General features: G+C 36.0%; 2 protein-coding genes across 2 annotated transcripts; both read left to right on the top strand.

Moving 5' to 3' along the window:
• Positions 1–4,148: 4,148 nt before the first annotated feature.
• LOC100664056 (olfactory receptor 8K5-like) lies at positions 4,149–7,210 on the top strand. Its single transcript, XM_003423086.3, has one exon. The coding sequence runs from the start codon at positions 5,584–5,586 to the stop codon at positions 6,523–6,525; it is 942 nt and encodes a 313-aa protein (XP_003423134.2). The 5' UTR covers positions 4,149–5,583; the 3' UTR covers positions 6,526–7,210.
• Positions 7,211–14,388: 7,178 nt separating this feature from the next.
• LOC100668226 (olfactory receptor 8K5-like) lies at positions 14,389–17,197 on the top strand. The gene has a single exon (XM_064288079.1). The coding sequence runs from the start codon at positions 16,177–16,179 to the stop codon at positions 16,993–16,995; it is 819 nt and encodes a 272-aa protein (XP_064144149.1). The 5' UTR covers positions 14,389–16,176; the 3' UTR covers positions 16,996–17,197.
• The last annotated feature ends 6,487 nt before the right edge of the window (positions 17,198–23,684 follow it).

Raw genomic sequence — 23,684 nt, 5'->3', positions numbered from 1 at the left:
AAATACAATATGGTTAAATGTAAGCACAATATGATGATTCAAAGAAGACTGAGAGTGCTTATTGTACTGTTTGACTCATGTGAATTTCACATACAGGGAAAAGAAATCTAGTAACAGAACTCAGAACTGGAGTTGCCTGGAGATAATATAATGCTAATCCCTTAGTGACATAAGTGGTCATGTGTGAAGAGGGCATAGCACGAAGGAACTTTCTTTGTATTGACAATGTTCTAGATCTTGATTTATGTTGGTACAAATAAAACGCATTTGTCAAAACTCATCAGTGTGTACCGTTCTGATCATTGGGTTTCATCATATACCATGTTTCCTCAATTCCTGTACATACGGAAGTCCCCAAGGAAGGAAGCATGGGTAAAATTTTATGAGATGAGATATATCTTCTTACAAGTAAATTTGACTCAATTTTTTTTTTTTTTTTTATGAGGTTCTACTGAACGTTATCCAACCCGGGCGAAATGGTAGCTAAGGAACTCCTCAACTTGGACAATTACGTGGTAACTGATTGCATTACAATAATTCTTATGGGTTTGTCATATGAAAGGAAAGGTAAATATAACCTTATTTAGAGGTGTGGGACGGGAAAGATAAAGTTTTAATTTCAAATTCTCTAGTTATTAATATGTAATTTCAGGCAAATTACATGTTTCAGCTGAGCTAAATCTCTTCTGAATATGAGATTACCAGTTGTCTTAGAATAGATTCTGACTATGGCAACCCCATGTGTGTCAGAGACGAACAGTACTCTATAGAGTTTTCAGTGGCTAACTTTTTTAAAAACCAGAATGCCAGGCATTTCTTCTGAGGCTCTTTTCGGTGGACTTGAACTTTCAACCTTTTTAGTTAGCAGTAGAGTGTGTTAAGCGCTTACACTACCCAGTAAATATGGAAATAGTATGGGTTAGATTACAAATTAAATGATGGCTTTAACATAGGTATGAGTTAACTGATATATTTGTAGCAAAGTGCCTTCTACATATTTCTTTTGGTAATAAATTCAAAGAAAAATCCTATGTAATGATGACACTGGCATTTATTATTTCATCTTGACTTTGCAACTGTTCCAGTTTTACTGAGATTGAGCTGATATACATTTTTTCCCCATTGTGTCTATATTTCTTCACTGTGTAAATGAATTAGTACCTTTACATCAGATAGGTTCCATGAGACTGTATGCATGAATTATGCTTTGTTCTTTCATTGAATTACCCCTTCCTTCTTTTCACCAGGGAATATGTAGGTTTTCTTGGATGATTAGCAGGCACATCCAGGCAAATTCTTAAGTCCCTCTGATATTTTGAGCATAATCAACGAAATGCATGCTAATTCTCTGGGGAATATGGCAAAGGGAAGGGAAATCATAAATTCATCCTACCAAAGAAAACATGAGAGTCATTTGAGGAAAGCAAATCTGATTCTCTACTCAAGGTGAGTGGGTAAAATTATTTTTGATTCTGATTATCAGGTAGATTTTGGTCATTAACTATCACTCCTAACACCTGAATGCAGACACTATTACGGCCACTCACAAATTACCCCTTCAGCTTCACCACATTCATTTTCCCTTTTCTTAACTAGGATTCCATGGAGCTCAATGGTGTTTTTAGGACATTAAATCCTATAAATTAAGAGTGAGCTCCAGCTCCACTTGCTTTATAGGAACTGATACTGGCATTTGATTACGCAAGTGAAGTGCGAACTAGGAATACCTGAAAATTCAACACAAATTTAATTTAATGAAATCTATTAATTTTTTTTTTTTTTTTTATTAAGGTTAGACATACTTTGGACACATCAGGAAAGACAAATTGCTAGAAAAGAACATCACTTTTGGTCAAGTAGAGGGTCAACAAAGAGGAAGGGACTCTCAATTGGATGGATTGACACAATAGTACCAATAAAGTGCATAAACATACCAACAATAATGACTATGGAACATGAATGAGCATCATTTTATTCTATTATACATGGAGTCACCATAAGTCAGAGCCAATTCAACAGCAATAAACAACAACATCAAATCAAGGTTAGGATTGCCAGGTATAACACAGAATGTCCAGACACAAATGAATTTCACAAAAATAAATAATTTTTATTAGAATTATGCCTAGACAATGTTAAATAAATATTCTTTCAGGAAGAGAATGTGCAATGAAATGTTTGTTAAAAAATGAATATTTTTAGTATAAGTATGCCCCATGCAGCATTGCATAAATTTTGAATAATTTTTACATAAGAATTTTCCATAAAAAACTCACCATTTTTTGGTTATTAATGATGATAATATTGTTTGTTCTTTGTTTTCCCTGCTAGTTTCTTTACTAATAGGCTTGGTGTTTCAGGATGGGCAATACAAACTGATGGAGTAGGCTGGAAAATACTGTTTTTTAAGAATTACGGAGTTATGAAGAACTCCCTGAACCCAAGGTAATTCCTACCTGATATTACCATGTCTGATAACTGAAAAATAATTTATCTGTACTCTTGTATATTCTTCCTGATCACTACTTAGAGATATGAAAAATGTACATATTTTGATGTCTAGGACTGATTATAGATACCCTTTTCCAAAAAGGTAAAATCTAGACATCTTCAGAGAGAGGTAGTGAACAACAATGAAGTTGTTTGTAGATTCAATAATCATTAGAATAATTCTTAGAGAACATTGAAAACTTAAAAGTCATAGAACTGGAAGTAAAAATCTGAATTCCTTACCTCAATCCAATAGTCTACAGGAAAATGCCATGATATCAGGCTTTGCTATACAACAAATTTGAGATAAAGTTTTCAAAAGAACATAGGTTTATAGTTCTTACTCTGTGAGACAGGAAGGACCTGGAAAGAAGATTGGAGCTGAGGGCAGAAATAATAGAGAGCTTATCTAAAAAAAGAAGGGACAGAGGTGACTCACCAATCTCTAGTATTATCCTGCCTCCCAATCTCCTGGTTCAGGCTGGCAAAATCAAATGAAAAATTAGCATATTTCTAGGATTACTGCTATTCTCCTGAAAATTCCATTCAGCCTCAGGATCAAAAGTCATCCTTATCAAACATCCATCTGTACTCCAGCTCTGAACTTCAGCTAGTCCATACTGTAGACTTAGACCTTGCTGGGGGCCCCTGAAAGTTTCTAATAGTTGTGCAAACTAACCATGGGCATTATATCACATAATAGTAATTATATCCTACATTTTATATCACTAAATATTTGGAATGCCACTTAGTGTTCCAGTTGAAAATCATGCTTACAGAGCCCTTGGTTTCCTTTGATGGGACAATGAATGTGAGGAGAGGTTAAAAGGGAAAACAAGTGGATTCCACTAAAGGGATTCATTAGTTCCAAATGAGTAGTTCCACTTTGATTTATTGACTGTCTTCGTAAAACTTCATGACACGAAGGTACAAAATTTATCACTAAGATATTTGAAATCACTGTCTTAAACTCTATAAATTCTGTATTATAGAGTTCCAGAAATAAATTGGCAGTCTGCAGTATATAATGTAATAAATACACAAATAAATATTCCAAATGCCTTATGGAAACTATCACCTCTATAGTGTCATATTAGAAGAAATAGTGCATATACAATTAGTCAAAATCCCTGAATATTGGTAGAAGCCATAGATTATAACAAGTGTATATCAGGATCTTGTATGTTTTGTAACTTATACATATTTGGGGGTTTTCATTAAAAAATGACATGCAAGTATAAACACAAATTGAAGCATGAATACGAACGTTTAAAAAGAATGAAAACAAACAGGCAAAAAGAAACAAATTTTATTTATAAACAAACTGACCTTGGTCAAAAAATTATAAAATCTATGCATATAATTAATACTTTTATTAAATTTTATAAATTTATAAAATTTATAAAAATTTATAAAATTTAATGAGTATTAATTATATTCAACACACATCTCAACCTACCAGGTGCTAGGTGAATTCTTAGTTTTTTTTTTTTATTCCAATAACAGAAAGATCACCTTATTAAATGATACTTTCCATTGTCTTTGAACCATAAAAAATATACCTACTAAGCCTCAAATAAATTATCGTTAACTCAGTTCTCATTTACCTGGGCCCCAGGAATATCTGTTGACACTCCATTGCAAATCGACAGTAGGTGAAGTGCAATACAGCAGAAGTCAGAATGGGAAGAGAATGTGTCCTCAGTTGTGAATATGGTGGGCAAACTGTGGTTGCAGAGTGGTTAAGTTTTCTGCTACTAAATGGAGAGTTGGTGGTTGGAACCCATCAGCTGCTCTGGGTGAGAAAAGTGTGGCAGTCAGCTAACTTCCATAAAAATTACAGCCTTGGAAACCCTATGAGGCAGTTCTCCTTTGTCCTACAGGGTCTCTATGAGTTGGAATCGACTCAGTGGCAGTGGGTTATAACACATAAGTGTCACTAAACTCAGATTGTCCCTGCTTCTTCCTCTAAAATTATCAAAATCCCACAGAAATTCTCAGACAAAAATAAAGTGGACTAAAGGAAAACTTTGATGTAATTTTACAGATAAAATATACTATTTCTGTATTAACAACATTATGGATTTTTGAAGTTAACTTTAGGAACTCCTATATCACAAATCAGGAGATCCACATAAAACACATTATTCATTGACACAACAGACATTAATTTCTGTTGACTTTCTTTAGAATTTAATCTATGTTATATCAATGAGTAAGGTGTTACACACAGATCTCCTTATTTTTGGATGTGGAAAACATGGTGGTGTAGTGCTTAAGTGGATTCCAACTCGAATCCACCAGCCACTCTTTGGAAACTTTATGCGGCAGTTCCACTCTGACCTATAGGGCCACTATGAGTTGAAATCCACTAGACTGCAAAGTTTTTTTTTTTTGGCTGTAGAAGATTCTAAAGTTTACTTCAACTTCAAAATCATATGAAGAGCCCTGGTGGCACAGTGGTTAAGTGCTTGGCTGCGAACAGAAAGATCAGCCACTCTGTGGGAGAATGATGTGGCAACCTGCTTCTGTAGAGATTACAGCCTTGGAAACCCTACGAGGAAGATCTATTCCATCCTATAGGGACACTATGAGTCAGAAATGACTCAATGATGACAGAAAACAACAGTATGAAGAAAAAGATCAGTGGTTGTTCTCTGGTAGTCTTCTGCATGGGAAACCTGGGTTAAATTTCTGGCCAATATACTTCATACACTACCACCACTGGGTCGGTCAGTAGTGAATTCTGTATTGCTATGATGCTGGATAGGTTTCAGAGGAGGTTCTAGACTAAGGCAGGCTAGGAAAAAACGCCTAGTGCACAACTTCCCCTAATTAGCCAGTGAAAACCCTGTGGATCGCAAGGGTCCAATCCAAAACAGATCACAGGGATGGTGTAGGATTGGGCAGTATTTTGTTTCATTGTGTTTGTGGTCACTGTGAGTCGAGGCTAACTCAATGACAGATAACAACAAAAAATATGAGGAAAAAAAAACTTCCATTGCTATAATATATTATAACTTGATTAGAAAATACTACATGAAAGCTAATACCAAACCGTCTGTTTTTTTCCAGAAGAGGTAACTAGACTAAATGGGCCAACAGAATCTAACAATGCCAACTGAATTCATTCTAATGGGAGTCACAAGGAAACCCGAACTTCAGCTACCCCTTTTTGGGGTCTTCCTCATCATCTACATGATCACTGTGGTGGGCAACCTGGGCATGATCATCTTGACCAAGATGGACTCCCGCCTACACACGCCTATGTATTTTTTCATCAGACACTTGGCCGTCATTAATCTTGGTAATTCTACTGTCATTTGCCCCAAGGTGTTGGTAAATTTTGTTGTGGATAAAAATACCATTTCTTATTATGCATGTGCCACACAGATGGCTTTCTTCATTTTGTTCATTATCAGTGAACTTTTTATCCTATCAGCCATGGCCTATGACCGCTATGTGGCTATCTGTAACCCTCTGCTCTACAATGTTATCATGTCCCAAAGACTTTGTTATTTGCTTGTGGGCATTCCATATTTCTACAGTTCTTTCCAGGCTCTGATGTTCACCAGTAAGACTTTTACTTCCATCTTCTGTGGTTCTAATGTCATCAGTCATTTCTACCGTGATGGAGTTCCCGTGTTATCTATACTCTGCTCAAATTTACAAGAAATAGAATTGATGCTTATGATATTTTCAGCATTTAATTTGATATCCTCCCTCCTGGTTGTCCTGCTGTCTTACCAGCTGATTCTGATAGCCATATTTCGAATGCATTCTGCCAAGAGCAGGAAAAAAGCTTTCTCCACATGTGGTTCTCATCTGACAGTGGTAGTTGTGTTTTATGGGACTCTATTATTTATGTATGTCCAGCCCAAATCTTCTCACTCAAATGATACTGACACAATGGCCTCTGTGTTTTACACTTTAGTCATACCCATGCTTAACCCTTTGATATACAGCTTGAGGAACAAAGAGGTAAAAAATGCCTTCCATAGGGTTTTTAAAAATCATTGCCAACTTTGTATTTAATATTCACCCTTGTTTTAGTAAACAATGCAAAAGGCAATGTCGCTTGATAATATTTTTAGTAGATATAAATGCATTCCTTTTGGTTCCAAAGCAAAGGCTAATTATAAATCAGATACTATCACATTGGTTATAATAAGACATATTAATCCTATTTTACACTGTCATTTCTTCCCCATCGTTCCTTGCTTCCTATGCATTGCTTACTTATATGATTTCATAAACCCTCACACTTCCACAATGATAAACTTGAACACACTCTTGATCAATAAAACATATGATTGTTTCTGTCAGTTTTTTTAAGGGCAAGGGTCTTTCAATCTTTTTCCCATTGCATTTTCTAGGCCTGAAGCAGCAGCGTAAATAGTGTTACAGTCAAAGAATTATTGTGTCCTATTAACAGATGAATAATTTATTTGTCATTTTGTTATGAATCAATTCTACTGTGAAAATAAATTCTTAACTATGGAGTACTAAAAAGTGTGAAGTAGACTAGATAATTTTGATTTGTCAGTATTTAATTTGATTTCTTTCTTCTCTGCTTTGCTTTGGCATATATGGTCCCCTAAGAAAATGTTTTAAACTGGTAAATAAGAAGCTAGTAAACAAACATTTAAATAAATTCTACCATAATGGGATATCTTAGTCATCTAGTGCTGCTGTGACAGAATTACCACGAGTGGATGGCTTTAACAAACAAAAATTTATTCTCTCACAGTCTAGTAGGTCAGAAATCCAAATTCAGGGCACTGGCTCCAGGGGAAGGGTTTCTCGGTCAGCTCTGGAGGAAGGTCCTTCCCATCAATCTTCCCCTGTGAGACAGATAGTGTTAACTCTGCTGGCAGAACAGAAGAGCTGTTAAAAGATTACCATCTAGAAATTGGGTAAACAGGAACCACACCCTGACAACATGAGATTAGGTTGAAACAACCTGTGATTTACTATCTCCTTCCTAGTGTTTTTCTAGTCCCTTCCTTTTTTACAGGCTCCCCATGCACAGAAGAGCAAAGTGCGACTGCTGTTTAACCTTCCTTGGCCCACCAAAGATGACGATGTAATGCCGAAGATCAGTGCACTTATGTTATATCCCATAATACGTGGTGCAAAGGGCTGCCAAGAGGACTATATCTTGAATATCAGCAGGTTCCATCTTGGATTCCAGATACACATGCAACCTAATTAGTATATACTGCCATTCTGAGAAGTACCCATCCCTTGAAAGAAACCCACTAAATATCCATTGCTGTGATGTCTCCACCAAACCCAAATAAGCCCTAGTCTTGCTTCTCTTTTTGAATCAGTCTTTTGGAGAGGCATAAGCCCCCACCGACTCCTTTTATTTGTCACAAGTAAAATAAACTTTTTAGAGCTGGACCCAAATTTGCCTCCTCTACGTTTTCTTACAAGAGAAAGACAAGGGCCCATTGAGCCTGGAGGACCTCTGTTCCCTCGGTGATAACACCTGTTCTAGGAAATTCTCAGTGCAGGGGCTGTGAGTCCAAAGGACACACACTGCTCCTGTCACTAGATTCTTGGTGGTATGAGGTCCCTCATCTCTCTGTCCATTTCTCTCTGTTATTTCTCAAAAGAGGTTGACTCAAAACACAACCTAATCTTGTAGACTGAGTCCTGCATCATTAACATAACTACCTCTAAATCCTGCCTCATTAACATCATAGAGGTAGGATTTATAACACATAGGAAAATCACATCAGATAACAAAATGGTGGACAATCACTCAATACTGGGAATTATGACCTAGTCAAGTTGACACACATTTTTTTGAGAGGGACACAATTCAATCGATAACATTAAGTGACATCGACACATATCTCATCTGTTTATTTTGGTTTAGCTTTCGCAGCTAAAGAGGATTTAAGAAGCAAAATATACTGATATTGGCTGTTATATTTGCTTATACATTTATCAATTATCAATGTTATTTATTTTTAGGTATCATGTTGCCTTACTATCTATTGTCCTTTCGTTTCATCTTGTACAGCTTCCTTAATTTTAGGGTAATTTTGTCAGACATGTAATTCGATTACATGTGCTATTTATCCTAGCACTTGAAACATGTAATCCCACTGCCTTTAAACCTCCATGCTTTCTGCTGAGAAACAAACTGTTAATCTTACTGAAATTCCAAGTGTGTGTTCAGTTGCAATTCGCTTGTAGCTTTCAAAATTCTTCGTCTTTGATAGTTTGATTATAATTTGTCTAAACATGAATCTCTTTGTATTTATCCTACTTGAAATTAATTCAGCTTTTTGGTAAGCAAATTCGTGTATTTTACCCAATTTTATAAGTTTTAAACTTATGAGTGGTGGTCACAGCAACATGTAAGCCACCACAATAAGGCAAAGTAACAGATGAGTAGTGGTGTACTAGCTAGTTGTACCGTGGTGGCTTGTGAGTTGCTGTGATGCTAGAAGCTATGCCACTGGCATTTCAGATACTAGCAGGGTTAGCCATGGTGAACAAGCTTCAACAGAGCTTCCAGACTAAAACAGTAGGAAGAAGAACCTGGTGGTCTACTTCTGAAAAAAAATTGACAGGTGAAAACCTTATGAATAGTAGTGGGACATTGGTTGATATAGTGCCAGAAGATGAGCCCCTCAGGTTTGAAATCACTCAAAGTACAACTGAGGAAGAGCTGCTTCCTTAAATCGAGTCAACCTTAATGATGTGGGTGGGATAAAGTTTTTCAGAGCTTTATTTGCTCACGTAGCAAGATCCAAAATGAGAAGAAATAGCTGCAAATATCCATTAATAAATTACAATGTGGAGTGTATGATGTATGAATCTAGGAAAATTGGAAGTCATCTAAAATGAAGTGGAACACATAAAGATCAATATCCTAGGCATTAATGAGCTGAAATGGACTGGTATCAACCATTCTGAATTGTACACTCACGTGGTCTACTACGCCAAGAATGACAAACTGAAGAAAAATGGCATCACATCCATTTTCAAAAAGAACATTTCAAAATCTATCCTGAAGTACAACACTGTCTGTGTTAGGATAATATCTATATACTTACAATGAAGATCAGTTAATATCAATATTATTCAAATTTATACACCAACCACTAATGCCAAAGATGAAGAAATTGAAGATTTTTATCAACTTCTCCAGGCTGAAATTGATCAAACATTCAGTCAAGAGGCATTGATAGCTATTAGTGATTGGAATGAAAAAGTTGGAAACAAAGAAGAAGGATTGGTGGTTGGAAAATCAGGCCTTGGTGACAGAAACAACACAGGAGATTGCATGATAGAATTTTGAGAGACCAATGATTTATTCATTGCAAATATCTTTTTTCAGCAACATAAATGGTGACTGTACATACGCACCTCACTGGATGGATTACATAGAAATTGAATATACTGCATCTGTGTGAAGAGATGTTGGGGAAGCTTAATTTCATCAATAAGAACAAGGCCACTGGCCATCTGTGGAAAATACCACCAATTGCTTATACGCAAGTTCAAGTTAAAGCTGAAAGAAATTAAAACAAGTCCACAAGAGCCAAAATATGACTTTGAGTACATCCCATCTTAATTTAGACACCATCTGAAGAATACATTTGACCCATAAAGCATTAATGATTGAAGACCAGAAGAGTTGGGGGATGACATGAAGGACACAATGCTTGAAGAAAGCGAAAGGTCATTAAAAAGACAGGAAAGATGGGGTAAAAAATTTGATGTCAGAAGAGACACTGTAACTTGCCCTTGAATGTAGAGCTGCTAAAAACTAGTGGAAGAAATGATGAAGTAAAAGAGCTGAACAGAAGGTTTCAAAGAGCACCTTGAGAAGACAAAGTATTATAAACAAATGTTCGAAGAGACTTAAAAGGGAACTTTGCAAATGAAACCAGAACTTAAAGATTTGGAAAATTCTGTTGTACAAACTAAGGAAATGTGTCCTGGAAATCTTTCATCAAAGAAAGTGGCTACACTCTCTTTTGCTAAAGACATTATGTCTGTGACAGATGGACCTAATTACCCATCCTAGATGAAACCCCTTCAGCTTAGATTGAAAGGGACAGAGACAGGTAAAAAAGGAAGGAGAGTTCCTGCCTCCTGGAATTCTACAGAAAGGAAACAGGCCAACCAAGCAACCTGGTTGCAAATACCTGCTGTCCTTCAAGAAAAAGAAGGCATATTTCTTTTACAATCAAAGATCAGAGGTAAATATATCACATGAGCCAGGAGACATCGTGTTTTAATCTCAAATCCTCTAGTCACCAATTGTGAAATTTCAGGAAAATTGCATAGTTTAACTGAGCTCAGTGTCTTCTGAATATAAGAATACTAGTTGCCTTTGAGTAGTTTCTGAGTCATGGCGACTTCATGTATGTCAAAGTAGAACTGCACTCCACTGAAGTTTTCAATGGCCGATTTTTTTTTTTTTAAGTAGAATGCCAGGCCTTTTTTCTAAGGCTCTTCTGGGTGAACTTGAACTTTTAAACTTTTTGTTAGCAGCAGAGTGTGTTGACCATATACATCACCCACGAACACCATAATAGAAATAGTATGGGCTAAATGTATGAGTTAAATGATGGGTTTAATATATGTAAGAGTTAAATGATAAATTTATAACAGAGTACCTGCTAGATATTTCTCTTGGTAATAAATTCAAAGAAAAAATCCTATGTAATGATGATACCGGCATTTACTATTTCATCATGACTTTGCAACTCTTCCAGTTTTACTGAAATTGAGCTGACATACAATTATTTTTTTTTCCTCCACTGTGTTTATATTTTTTGACTGTGTTCTTGAACAAGTACATTTACATCATGTAGGTTCCATGAGACTGTATATATCCCTTATGTTTTGTTCCTTTCATTGAACTGTCCTTTCCTTCTTTTCACTGGAGAATATGTAAGGTGTCTTGTATAACTAGCAGGCACATCAAGGCAATTTTTTAAGTCCCTCAGATGATTTGAGCATAATCAGTGAAATGCATACTAATTCCTCAGGGAATACAACAAAGGGAAGGAAAATCATAAATTCATCCTACCAAAGAAAACAAGAAATTTATTTGAGAAAAGTGAATCTGATTCTCTACTCAAGGTGAGTGAATAAAAAATTGTCTTTGATTCTGATTATCATGTGGATTTTGGTTATTTACTGTAACTCCTGATTCCTGACTGCAGACACTATTATGGACACTCACAGATGATTCATTCAATTGCACCACAAATACTCATTTTCTTTTTTGTTAACTGGAATTCCATGAGCTCTGTGGTGTTTTTAGAACATTAAATCCTATAAATTAAAAGTGTGTCATAGCTCTATTTGATTTATGGAAGCTAACATTGGCATTTGATTATTGAAAGTGAAGAGGGAGTTAGAAATACCTGAAAATTCAACACCACTTTAATATAAATCTATTAAGATTAGGCATACCTTGGGTGTATCATCAGGAAAGACCAATAGCTAGAAAAGGACTTCATGTTTGGTCAAGTAGAGGGCCAAGAAAAAGGAGGGAATGCTCAATGGGGTGGGTTGACACAATATTACCAATAATGGACTCAAAATTACCAATGATCATGAAGATGGCACATGCATGGAAATCATTTGATTCTGTTATACATGGGGTCACCATAAATTGGAGCCAATAGCAGCAACAAATTAAGGTTAGGATAAAAAAATGGCCAGGTATAATACAGAACACCCAGGAACATTCAAATTTCACAAAACTAAATAAGTTTTCATAGTAGAAGTACAGGCAGTGGTTAAGAGCTTGGCTGCTAACCAAAAGGCCAGCAATTCGAATCCACCAGCTATTCTTAGAACCCTTAGGGGCAGCTCTACTCTTTGCAATGAGTTGGAATAAACTTGATGACAATGGTTTTGGTTTGGTTTGGTTATACCCAAGACAATATTAAATATTATTTTAGTAGGAGTATGTCCATTGAAATATTTTTTAAACAATGAATATTGTTAACATAAGTATGCACCATGCAACATTTGATGAACTTTGAATAATTTTTACATATGATTTTCCCATGAAAATGCCATTTTTGGTTGTCGATTTTGATTTTTTTTTGTTTCTCCTATTAGTTTCTTTATGAATGGACCTGGTTTTTCAGAATGGTCATTACAAACTGATGGAGTAGACTGGAAAATACTGTGCCTTTTAAGAGTTATGGAGTTACAAAGAACTCCCTGAACCTAAAATAATTCCTACCTGATATTACCATGCCTGAGGATTGAAAAATCATTCATCCATTTACACACTTGTATATTCTTCCTGCTCTGATGATAATAAATACAAAGAGATATTTAAAATGTACACATTTACATGGCCAGGACAGGTTTAAAAAAAAAAGCTGTCATTCAGTTGATTCTAACTCATAGTGACTCTATATGACAGAGATGAGCTGCCCCATAGGGTTTCCAAAGGGCTCCTGGTGGATTCAAACTGCTGACCTTTGGTTAGCAGCTGAACTCTTAACCACTACGCCACCAGGGTTTCTCCAGGACAGAACAGATTAGAGATATTCTTTTCCAAAAAGGAGAATGGGCAGGGTGAAAAATCTGATCATCTTCAGAGGGAGGTAGTGAATGACACTGAAGATGCTGGTAGTCAATAAACATTTGGATAATTCTTAGAGAACATTGAAAACTTAAAAGTTATAGAATTAGAAGTAGAAATCTGAATTCCTTACCTCAATCTAGTATTCTACACTAAAATCCTATGATATCAGGGTTTACGATACAGAAAATTTGAGATAAAGTTTTCAAAGGGACATAGCCTTATAGTTTTTATTCTGTGAGAGAGGAAAGACCTGGAAAAGAGATGGGAGCTAGTGCAGAAATAACAGAGAACCTTATCTAAAAGAGAAGGGACAGAGGTGACTCACCAATCTCTAGTATCATCCTGCCTCCCAATCTACTGGATCATGCTGACAAAATCAAACTAAAAATTAGCTTATTTCTAGGATTATTCTCCTGAAAATTCCATCCAGCCACAGGACCAAAAATCATCCTTAGGGGACATCTCTCTGTAGTCCAGCTCTGAACTTCAGCTACTGCGTACTGTAGACTTAGACCTTGTTGGGGCCCCTGGAAGTTTCTAATAGATGTGCAGACTAAGCATGGGCATTCTATCAGACAATAATAACTAAATCCTGCATTTTATATCAATGAAATTGAAAACCATGCTTACAGAGTCCTAGGTTTCCATTGATGGGACAATGAATATGAGAATAGGTCAAAAAGGAAACCAAATGGATTAAAATAAAGGGATTTATTGGCTCCAATCAGGGAATTCCACTTTGATTTACTGACTTTCTTCTTTGTAAAACTTTATGAAATGAAGAGACAGATGTTATCATTAAAATCTTATATTCTATGAATTCTCTGTTGTAGAGTTCCAGAAATAAATTGACAGTTTGTAATATATGATGTAATAAATGCACAAATGAACACTTTAACTGGCTTATGAAATTGGTCTTCTCCATGGTGTCATATTACAGTCAACAAAGCATATACAATTAAAGTCAAAATCCCTAAATATTGATATAAACCATAGCTTTTAGGAGGAATGTATCCAGATATTATGTGTCTTGAAACTTGTAAAAATTGGGGAGTTTTCATTAAAAAGTGTAATGCAATTATAAATACAACTTTAATGCAAATTAAAAAGTGTAATGCAATATATAATTGCATTACACTTTTTAACGAAAACTCCCCAATTTTTTCAAGTTTCATTTACACAATTGAAGCATAAATGTGAATATATATTTAGACTGAAAAAGAAATAGAAATAAATTTCAGTTATAAGCAAACTGACCTCGGTCAAAAAATTTGCAAAATCATAAATATAAAAAAAATTATTAAATTATATTCAAGACACTTCTCAGCATGCCAGGTGCTAGGTGTTCTTAAAAGCTATTCTAACACCAGAAAGATCTCTTTAATAAATGATACACGCCATTGTTTTTGAATCATAGAAATATACCTACTATAGGGTCACTATGAGTCAGAATTGACTTGACGGCAACAGGGAATAAAGTGTCATTAACTCAATTCCCACCTATCTGGACCCCAGGAATGCCTGCTGACACTCCAGTGCAAACTGACATTAGGTGAAGTACAATAGAGTAGAAGTCAGAATGGGAAGCGAATGTGCTCTAAATCAATTATGGTTGGGGATACCTGGTGGCACAGTAGTTAAGCGCTCAGATGCTAACTGTAAGGTTGCTAGTTCAAACACACCAGTCACCCCACAGGAGAAATACATGGCAGGCTGCTTCCATAAAAATTATAGCTTTCTAAACCCTATAGGGCAATTCCAGTTAGTCCTATGGTGTCACTATGAGTCAGACTCGGCTTGAGGGCAATGGGTTTTACCATATAACTTTCACTAAACTTGCATTACCTCAGCATTTCTCTATTTAAAAAAAAAAAAAAAAAACTATTGTTATCGAGTTGATTCTGACTCATAGCAATCCTATAGACAGAGTAAAACTGCCCCACAGCGTTTCCAAGGAGTGCCTGGTAGATTTGAACTGCCCACCTTTTGGTTAACAGAACTCTTATCTGCTATAGCACCAGGGTTTCCTTCCTAAGACTAAAAATCTCACATAAATTCTCAGACAAAAATGAAGCGAACTAAAGGAAAACTTTGATGTTACTTTGTAGATAAAATTAAGTATACTATCTCTGTATTACCAACTCTATGGGTTCTTGAAGTTTAAATAAACTTTAGAATCTTCTACGTCCCCAGATTGGGGAATCCACATAAAACACATTATTCATTGACACAACATAGATTAATTTCTGTTGAATTTCTTTAGAATTTAATCTATGTTTATCAATGAGTAATGTGTTATATATTACATTTTTGGGGATGTAGAAGATTCTAAAGCTTACTTTAACCTCAAAGTCAGATGAAAAGTCCTGGTGGCAGAGTGGTTAACTGGTTAAGTGACAGAAAGGTCAGCAGTTGCTAGCAGAAAGATCAGCCACCCTGTGGGAGAAAATGGGCAATCTGCTTTCATAAAGATTACAGCCTTGACAAACCTATGGAGAGGTTCTACTTCATCCTGTAGGGTCGCTAAGAGTTGGAATCAACTCAATGACACACAACAACAACAATATGAAGAAAAAGGACAGTGGTTGTTCAGTGATAGTCTGTGTGGGTAACCCAGTTAGATTTCTGGCCAATGTAACTTATGCATTGCCAGCACTGGTCTGTCAGTGGTAAATTCCTTGCAATGTTGCTGAACAGGTTTCAGAGGGGTTCCAGACTAAGACAGACTACGAAAAAATACCTAGGGATCATCCTCTGAAAACCAGCTAGTAAAAATCCTATGGATTACAAGGGTTCAATCCCAAACAGATCATGCCAATGGTGCAGGACTAAGCATCTTTTTATTTCTTTGCACTTGGGGTCACTGTGAATTCAGCACTAACTCAAAGACGTATAACAACAAAAAATGCGAATTGTTTTTCCATTGTTTCTTCAAATGTTATAATTTGTTTAGAAAATACTACTGTTTCTTCCCAGAGGAGTAACTGGACCAGATGGGCCAATAGAATCTAACAGTGTTCACTGAATTAATTCTAATAGGAGTCACAAGGCACCCTGAGCTGCAGCTCCCCCTTTTGGGGGTCTTTCTTATTATCTACATGATAACACTAGTGGGAAACCTGGGGATAATCATCTTGACCAAGGTGGACTCCCACCTATACACACCTATGTATTTTTTCATCAGACACCTGGCCTTCATTGATCTTGGTAATTCTACTGTCATTTGCCCCAAGGTGCTGGAAAATTTTGCTGTGGATCAAAGTACCATTTCCTATTATGTATGTGCCACACAGATGGCTTTCTTCATTTTGTTCTTTGTCAGTGAACTTTTTATGCTGTCAGCCATGGCCTATGACCGCTACGTGGCCATCTGTAACCCTCTGCTCTATAATGTTATCATGTCCCCAAGACGTTGTCATGTGCTCATGGATATTCCATACCTCTATAGTACTTTTCAGTCTCTGATGTTCACCATTAAGATTTTCATATTGACCTCCTGTGGCTCTAATGTCATCAGTCATTTCTACTGTGATGATGTCCCCTTGATACCTATGCTCTGCACAAATGCACAAGAGGTACAGTTGTTGGTCATAATGTTTTCAGCATTTAATTTGATATCCTCCCTCCTGGTTGTCCTGCTGTCCTACCTGCTGATTCTGATAGCCATATTTCGAATGCATTCTGCTGAGGGCAGGAAAAAAGCTTTCTCCACATGTGGTTCTCATCTGACAGTGGTGGTTGTGTTTTATGGAACTCTATTATTTATGTACATGCAACCCAAATCTGCTCACTCATATGATACTGACACAGTGGCCTCTGTGTTTTACACTTTGGTCATCCCCATGCTTAACCCTTTGATATACAGCTTAAGAAACAAAGAGGTAAAAGATGCATTCCACAGAGTTTTTAAAAACTGATGCCAGCTTTGTATTTAATATTCGATATTCAACCTTGTTTTAGTAAACAATGTCAAAGGTAATATCATTTGACAATATTTCTTATAGATATAAATGCATTCTCTTTGGTTCCAAAGCAAAGACGAATTATCCTAGACAGATTTTTTTTTTAGATTATACTCAGACAAACCAATCCTATTTTAGATCTCAAATTAGATGTCACCTCCCCAACATTCCTTGCTTCCTGGTCATTGATTACTTATGTGATTTCATAGACCCTCATACTTCTGCAATGATTATATTTATTACTCTCTTGATTAATAAAATATGTGTTTGTTTCTGTCAGTTTTTCTAACTATAAGGATCTTCTCAATCTTTTTTCTATTCCGTTTTCTAAGCCTAAAGCAACCGCGTAAACAATGTTGGAGACAAAGGGTTATCTGTGTTACAATTAACACATGAAGACTTTATTTGTCCTTTCGTTATCAGTCAATTCTGTTGTGAAAATAAATTCTTAACAGTGATGAACTAAAATGTGTAAATTTGACTAGATGATTTCGATTTCTTAACATTTAGTTTGATTTATTTCATCCTTAGATAACTAGTGTCTTACATGTTGATTCTCATGGCCATATTCCAGATTACCGTATAGTACTTATGGGAAAAAAAAAAGAATGGATAATGCAAAGTGAATTAAAACAGAGAGGATGACAATAGGAAGAAGGGAAAACTAGAACTCTGTTGGGAAAGACTAAAAGATTTATTAAACAGTGTAACTAATGGACAGCCAGAAGATGAGAAGTATTATAAGAATGAAGAGAAAATGTTGATACATTTCTAATTCCTGTTTTCAATGGATTGGAACACGTTACACTGGTAAAAAAAAAAAAAAAAGTAAGAACGGCATGTTAAATGGGCACATTACTCTTGGATGAAATTTATTTATTTATTTTTTTATTGCTGAATGCCCACATATCTTGTTAAATGCATTATGTGGAAGACGGTGCCATTAATTAACAGAGAAAGTATAAAAGGATTAAACCAAAAAACCAAACCCATTGCCATCCACTCAATTCTGACTCATATCCACCCTATAGGACAGAGTAGAATTGCCCCGTAGTTTATAAACAACAGCTGGTGATTAGCAGCCAAAAGCTTATCCACTGCACCACCAGGGCTCCAAAAAGATAGTAGGCAAATTTTACTGAAATACATATCATACTAAAATAAAGTACATTTTTTACATTATTTTGTGCTTATTCACTAGAAATAAAATTATATCATTCCAAATTCTTGTTCTCTTCAATGAAACAACAACAACCAAGAGCAAACTTTCTTCATCTTAGTCAACTAATTTAAGAGGATAATTACAAGGAAAAATTCTCATCAAGCACTGTAATTTACACAATGCATAGATGATTTTTTTTTCTTATAGATGAAACTCTTTTTTCATAGATAGTGCCCTAAGAAGATATTTTAAACTGTCAAATAAGAAAATAGTAAACAAACATTTAAATAAATTTTACCATAATGGCATAATACCAACAGTACTTATCTATTAATTTTTATTTTGCTTTCACTGACATTTGGACCAAAAAGAGGAATTAAAACCCAAAATATAATGATACTGGCTTTTATATTTGCCCATGCATTTATCTTTGCCAATTAGTTTTACTTATTTCTTTGTATCATTTTGAGTTACTGTCTAGTGTTCATTCATTTCATCCCAAAGGACTACCTTCATTTTAAGATAATTTTCTCAGATACGAAATTCTTGGTTGAAAATTTCTTCCCAGCACTTTAAATACATCATCTCACTACCTTTTAACCTCCATGCTTTCTGAGGAGAATAAACTGTTAATCTTAGTGAGATTCATTGTATGTGATCAGTTGCTACTCACTTGCAATATTGAAGAGTCTCCTTTGTCTTTGATTTTGACCGTTTGATTATAATTTGTCTAAACATGAGTATCTTTGTGTTTATCGTACTTGATTACTTTAGCTCTTGGTTATGCAGATTCATGTATTTTATCCAAGTTTATAAGTTTTGAGCCATTATTTTTTCAAATGTTTTTCTGTTTCTTTTTCTCTCCTTATCTTCTGGGGCTCCCATTATGTATATGCTGGTACACTTAATAGTTTACTACAGGTCTCTTAGGCCATGTAAATTTTTCTTTATCCATTTTTTTTTTTCTGCTCCCCAGGTTGGGCAATCTCAATCAATGTTTCATTTCATTTCAGTTATTATACTTTATACCTCCATTATTTCTCTATCATAATTTTGTTGATATTCTCTATTTGTTGAAGCATAGTTATCCTGGTTCTCTTCAGTTTTTTATCCACAATTTTCTTTAGCTCACTGAACTTATTTAAGACAGTTTATTAACAATCTTTGTATAGTAAGTCCAACATATGTTTCCTTAGGGATAGACCAGAAAAACCAACCCATTGTCACTGAGTTGATTCCAACTCATAGCAACCCTATAGGACAGAGTAGAACTACCCTGTAGAGTTTCCAAGGAGTGCCTTATGGATTCGAACTGCCAACCTTTTGGTTAGCAGCCATAGCACTTAACCACTAAACCGCCAGGGTTTCCTTCCTCAGGGATAGTTTCTGTTAATTCCTTTCTTTCTTTTTTGCCCTATGAATGGGACATTGTTTGTTTCTTTGCAGGATTCATGATTTTGTTTTGGAAATGAGGCACATTGGATGTTATATTGTGGCAACTCCGGAAACTATAAAACATTGGTGAATGTAATTAAAGAATATCTAATTAAATGGAAAGACATCCTGTCTTCATGGAATGGAAACAATATTGTTAAGATGTCTTTTCTACCCAAAGAAATCTGCAGGTATGATGTAATCCCTATCAAAATTCCAAGACTTTTTTCAGAAATGGAAAAGAGGATCCTCAAATTCAATGAAATTGCAAGGATTCCTCTCTTAGTTTATCTAGTGGTGCTATAACAGAAATGCCACAAGTAGATGGCTTTAACAAAGAGAAATTTATTCTCTCACAGTTTAGGAGGCTAGAAGTATGAATTCAGGGTGTCAGCTACAGGGGAAGACTTTCTATCTCTGTTGGTTCTGGGGGAAGGTACTTGTCATCAGTCTTCCCCTGGTCTAGGAGCTTCTCAGCACAGGGGATCTGGGTCCAAGGGATGCACACTGCTTTTGGCACTAGATTCTTGGCGGTATAAAGTCCTCCTGTCTCACTGCTAGCTTCTGTTTTTTACAACTCAGAAGAGATTAACTCAAGATACAACCTAATCTTGTAAGTTGAGTCCTGCCTCATTAACATAACTGCCTCTAATCCTGCCTCATTAACACCAAAGCGGTAGGATTTACAACACATTGCAAGATTACATCAGATGACAAAATGGTGGACTATCACACAACACTGAGAATCATGGACACGACACACATTTTTGGAGGACACAATTCAATCCATAACAGTCCCCAAATAACCGAAACAATCTTAAAAAGTAAAAACAACATAAGAGGACTCACCTTTCTTGATTTCAAAACATACAGTGATCAAAAACAGTGTGGTATTAGTTTAAGCATAGACTTATAGGCCAATAAAATAGATTTGAGAATCCAGAAATAAATCCATACATGTATGACCAACTGATTTTTGATAAAATTACCAAATCCATTCAATATGGAGAAAAGAGTCTCTTCAACAAATAGTGATTGGACGACTGATCTCCAATTGCAAAAGAATGAAGTGGAACCCACACCTCACACCATATAAAAAAATTAATTCAAAATGGGTCAGTGATTTAAATATAAAAATACAACCCCTAGAAGAAAAACATGGGGCTTAAATTTTATGACCTTGTTTTTGACAACAGAGTCTTAGCTACGATACCAACAGGACAGGAAATAAGAGGAAAAAATAGGTTAACTGGACTTCATCAAAAATTTTAAACATTGTGCCATCTTTTGGCATGAATGCAGTGGGGCTGATGGTAGTTTTCTGAGACACAGGAAGCACGGGATGCAGTCCTAAACCTCTGGGGCGATCTCAGCGGGGACCCAGCCAGCGCACACAGGCTACACAACCCTCTGGAATCCGAGATAAAACAATGTTCTTGACACAAGATAAGTGATTTTGCCTATTTTTCCTCACTACTCTCTCCTATCTGTCTGATCCCTTCCCTCTGTGCCCCAGCCAGCTTCATTAACATTCAACTTCCCTGGGCCTGAGATAGAAGTGCCCTGCTTTTTCTGACCCATTCTCCTGGCCTGGGAGAAGCAGCAAATGAACAAAAGGGGGAAAAATACTTTCCTGACCCCCCTAAACTGGAAGATCAGAGCAGAAGCATCTCCAGTTCGGGCATAAGAGATCCACAGGCTTTGGCTTTCACCCCTACATGGAACCAGGTGGCTATTGTAATGCAACAGCAAATCTGTGAGAGGTATGACTATAATTGTGTCAGCTGAGCTTTGGAGAGGTAGGTTTTGGAGGTCTGATACCACTCTACCTATTAAACAGAACCCTCTTTTACCCACAGGAGGGAACTGAGGGATGAGGCTCCACCCACACCACCTAGTCACCCGTGAAAGGGGTCTGAGGATAGTGGTGCCTACCATTCTTTACAGGTATAAACATTGATGCCAAAGGTACAGCTGCAGAGCCCACCCACCAGAGCAATTCTAGAGAACAGAGATGCTCCATCCTCACTGGAACTTGGGGGGAGGCTGTCTGCACCCTGCCCTCCTCAGTGTGACCCTCTGCCACTACCAGAAGCCGGTGCCTACAACCATCACCACTACTCCTCTAAGATAGTAGGTAAGAGTCTACACCACACACTAGGTGACCGACTATCAGGATACCTGAGCTGATTCTATTCAAGGACAGTTAGTGGATTCATAGGCTCATATCCCTGGCAACAACTCTTACCACCTGGTAATAGTACATTAGTGCTTCGACGGATCCAATAATGAAGTTAGCACACTCTAGTAGCCTATCTGGGTATTTTGGAAGCAAAAAACAAAAAAACAAACAAAAAGATAGGACTCAGTGAATAAATGTAAAATAAATTATTACAGTAACTTATAGATGGCTTGGAGACAGCAGTTGATATCAGATCACATAAAGAAGCAGACCATGATTACTTCTACAACCCCCCAAAACAGAGAATCAAAATCTCTCCCAGATGAAGATATATTCCTGGAATTACCAGATGGAGAATACAAAAGATTAATATACAGTACGCTTCAAGATATCAGGGATGACATCAGAAATGAAATTAGGCAACATACAGAAAAGGCCAAGGAACACACAGATAAAGCAGTTGACGAAATTAAAATCATTGTTCAAGAATATAATGAAAAATTAAATAAGCTTTAAGAATCCATAGAGAAACAGCATTCAAAAATTCAAAAGATTAACAATAAAATTACAGAATCAGACAACTCAATAGGAAGTCAGAGGAGCAGAATTGAGGAACTGGAATGCAGAATTGGGGAGATGGAGGGTAAGACAATTGGCACCAATATATTTGAAGAAAAATCATATAAAAGAATTTTTTTTTAAATGAATAAACTCTAAGAATCACGTGGGAATCTATCAAGAAGAATAACTTGCATGAGACTGGAATTCCAGGGAGAGATAACAGAAAATACACAGAGAATTGTTGAAGATTTGTTGGCAAAACTTTCCTGACATTGTGAAAGATTAATGGATATCTTCCAAGATACTCATTGAGCCCCATACGAGCTAGATTCAAAAATAAAATCACCAAGACATATTATCATCAAACGTGCCAAAACCAAAGGTAAAGAGAAAATTTTAAAGGCAACTGGAGATAAATGTAAAGTCACCTACAAAGGAGGATCAATAAGAATAAGTTCAGACTACTCAGCAGAAACCATGTGGGCAAGAAGGCAATAGGATGATATATATGGAGCACTGAAGGAGAAAAATTGCCAGTGAAGAATCATATATCCATCAAAACTCTCAAATACGAAGGTGAAATTAAAACATTTACAGATAAACACAAGCTTAGAGAATTTTCAAAAACCAAACCAAAGCTACAAAAATTACTAAAGGATATTCTTTGGTTAGAAAATCAATAAAATCAGAAATCAGAACAACACAAGGACAAAGAACAGAGCATCCTGATATCAACTCAGAGAGGGAAATCATAAAAATAAAATAAGATTTAAAAAAAAAACTCAAAACAGGGAATCACTGATGTCATTATGTAAAAGATGACAATAATCAATAAAGTGGGACTAAATAGAGGAGGCATAGATCTTCCATATGGAGAGGAAATCAAGGCAATATAGGGAGATACAAGTTAGGTTCATAATTAGAAAAATAGGGATAAATATTAAGGTAACCACAAACAAGACTAAAAATCCCATATTTCAAAATAAAAACCAAGATAAACATAAACACTCAGCAAAAACAAATTCAACTACAATGAAAAAGAGGAACACACAATTTACAAAGAAAAACTTCTCAGCACAAAAAAGTAAGTGGGAAAATGAAATTGTCAACAACACACAAAAAATGGCATCAAAATGACAGCACTAAACTCATACTTATCCATAATTATACTGAATGTAAATGGAATAAATGCAACAATAAAGAGACAGAGAGTTGCACAGTGGATAAAAAACCTAATCCAGCTACACGCTGCCTACAAGAGTCACACCTTAGACTTAGAGACACAAATAAACTAAAACTCAAATG

The sequence above is a fragment of the Loxodonta africana genome, chromosome 7 (assembly GCF_030014295.1).
Source record: "Loxodonta africana isolate mLoxAfr1 chromosome 7, mLoxAfr1.hap2, whole genome shotgun sequence".
Taxonomy (NCBI): Eukaryota; Metazoa; Chordata; class Mammalia; order Proboscidea; family Elephantidae; genus Loxodonta; species Loxodonta africana.
The sequence above is the reverse complement of the archived record's forward strand: the minus strand, read 5'-3'. Positions and strand labels throughout refer to the sequence as shown.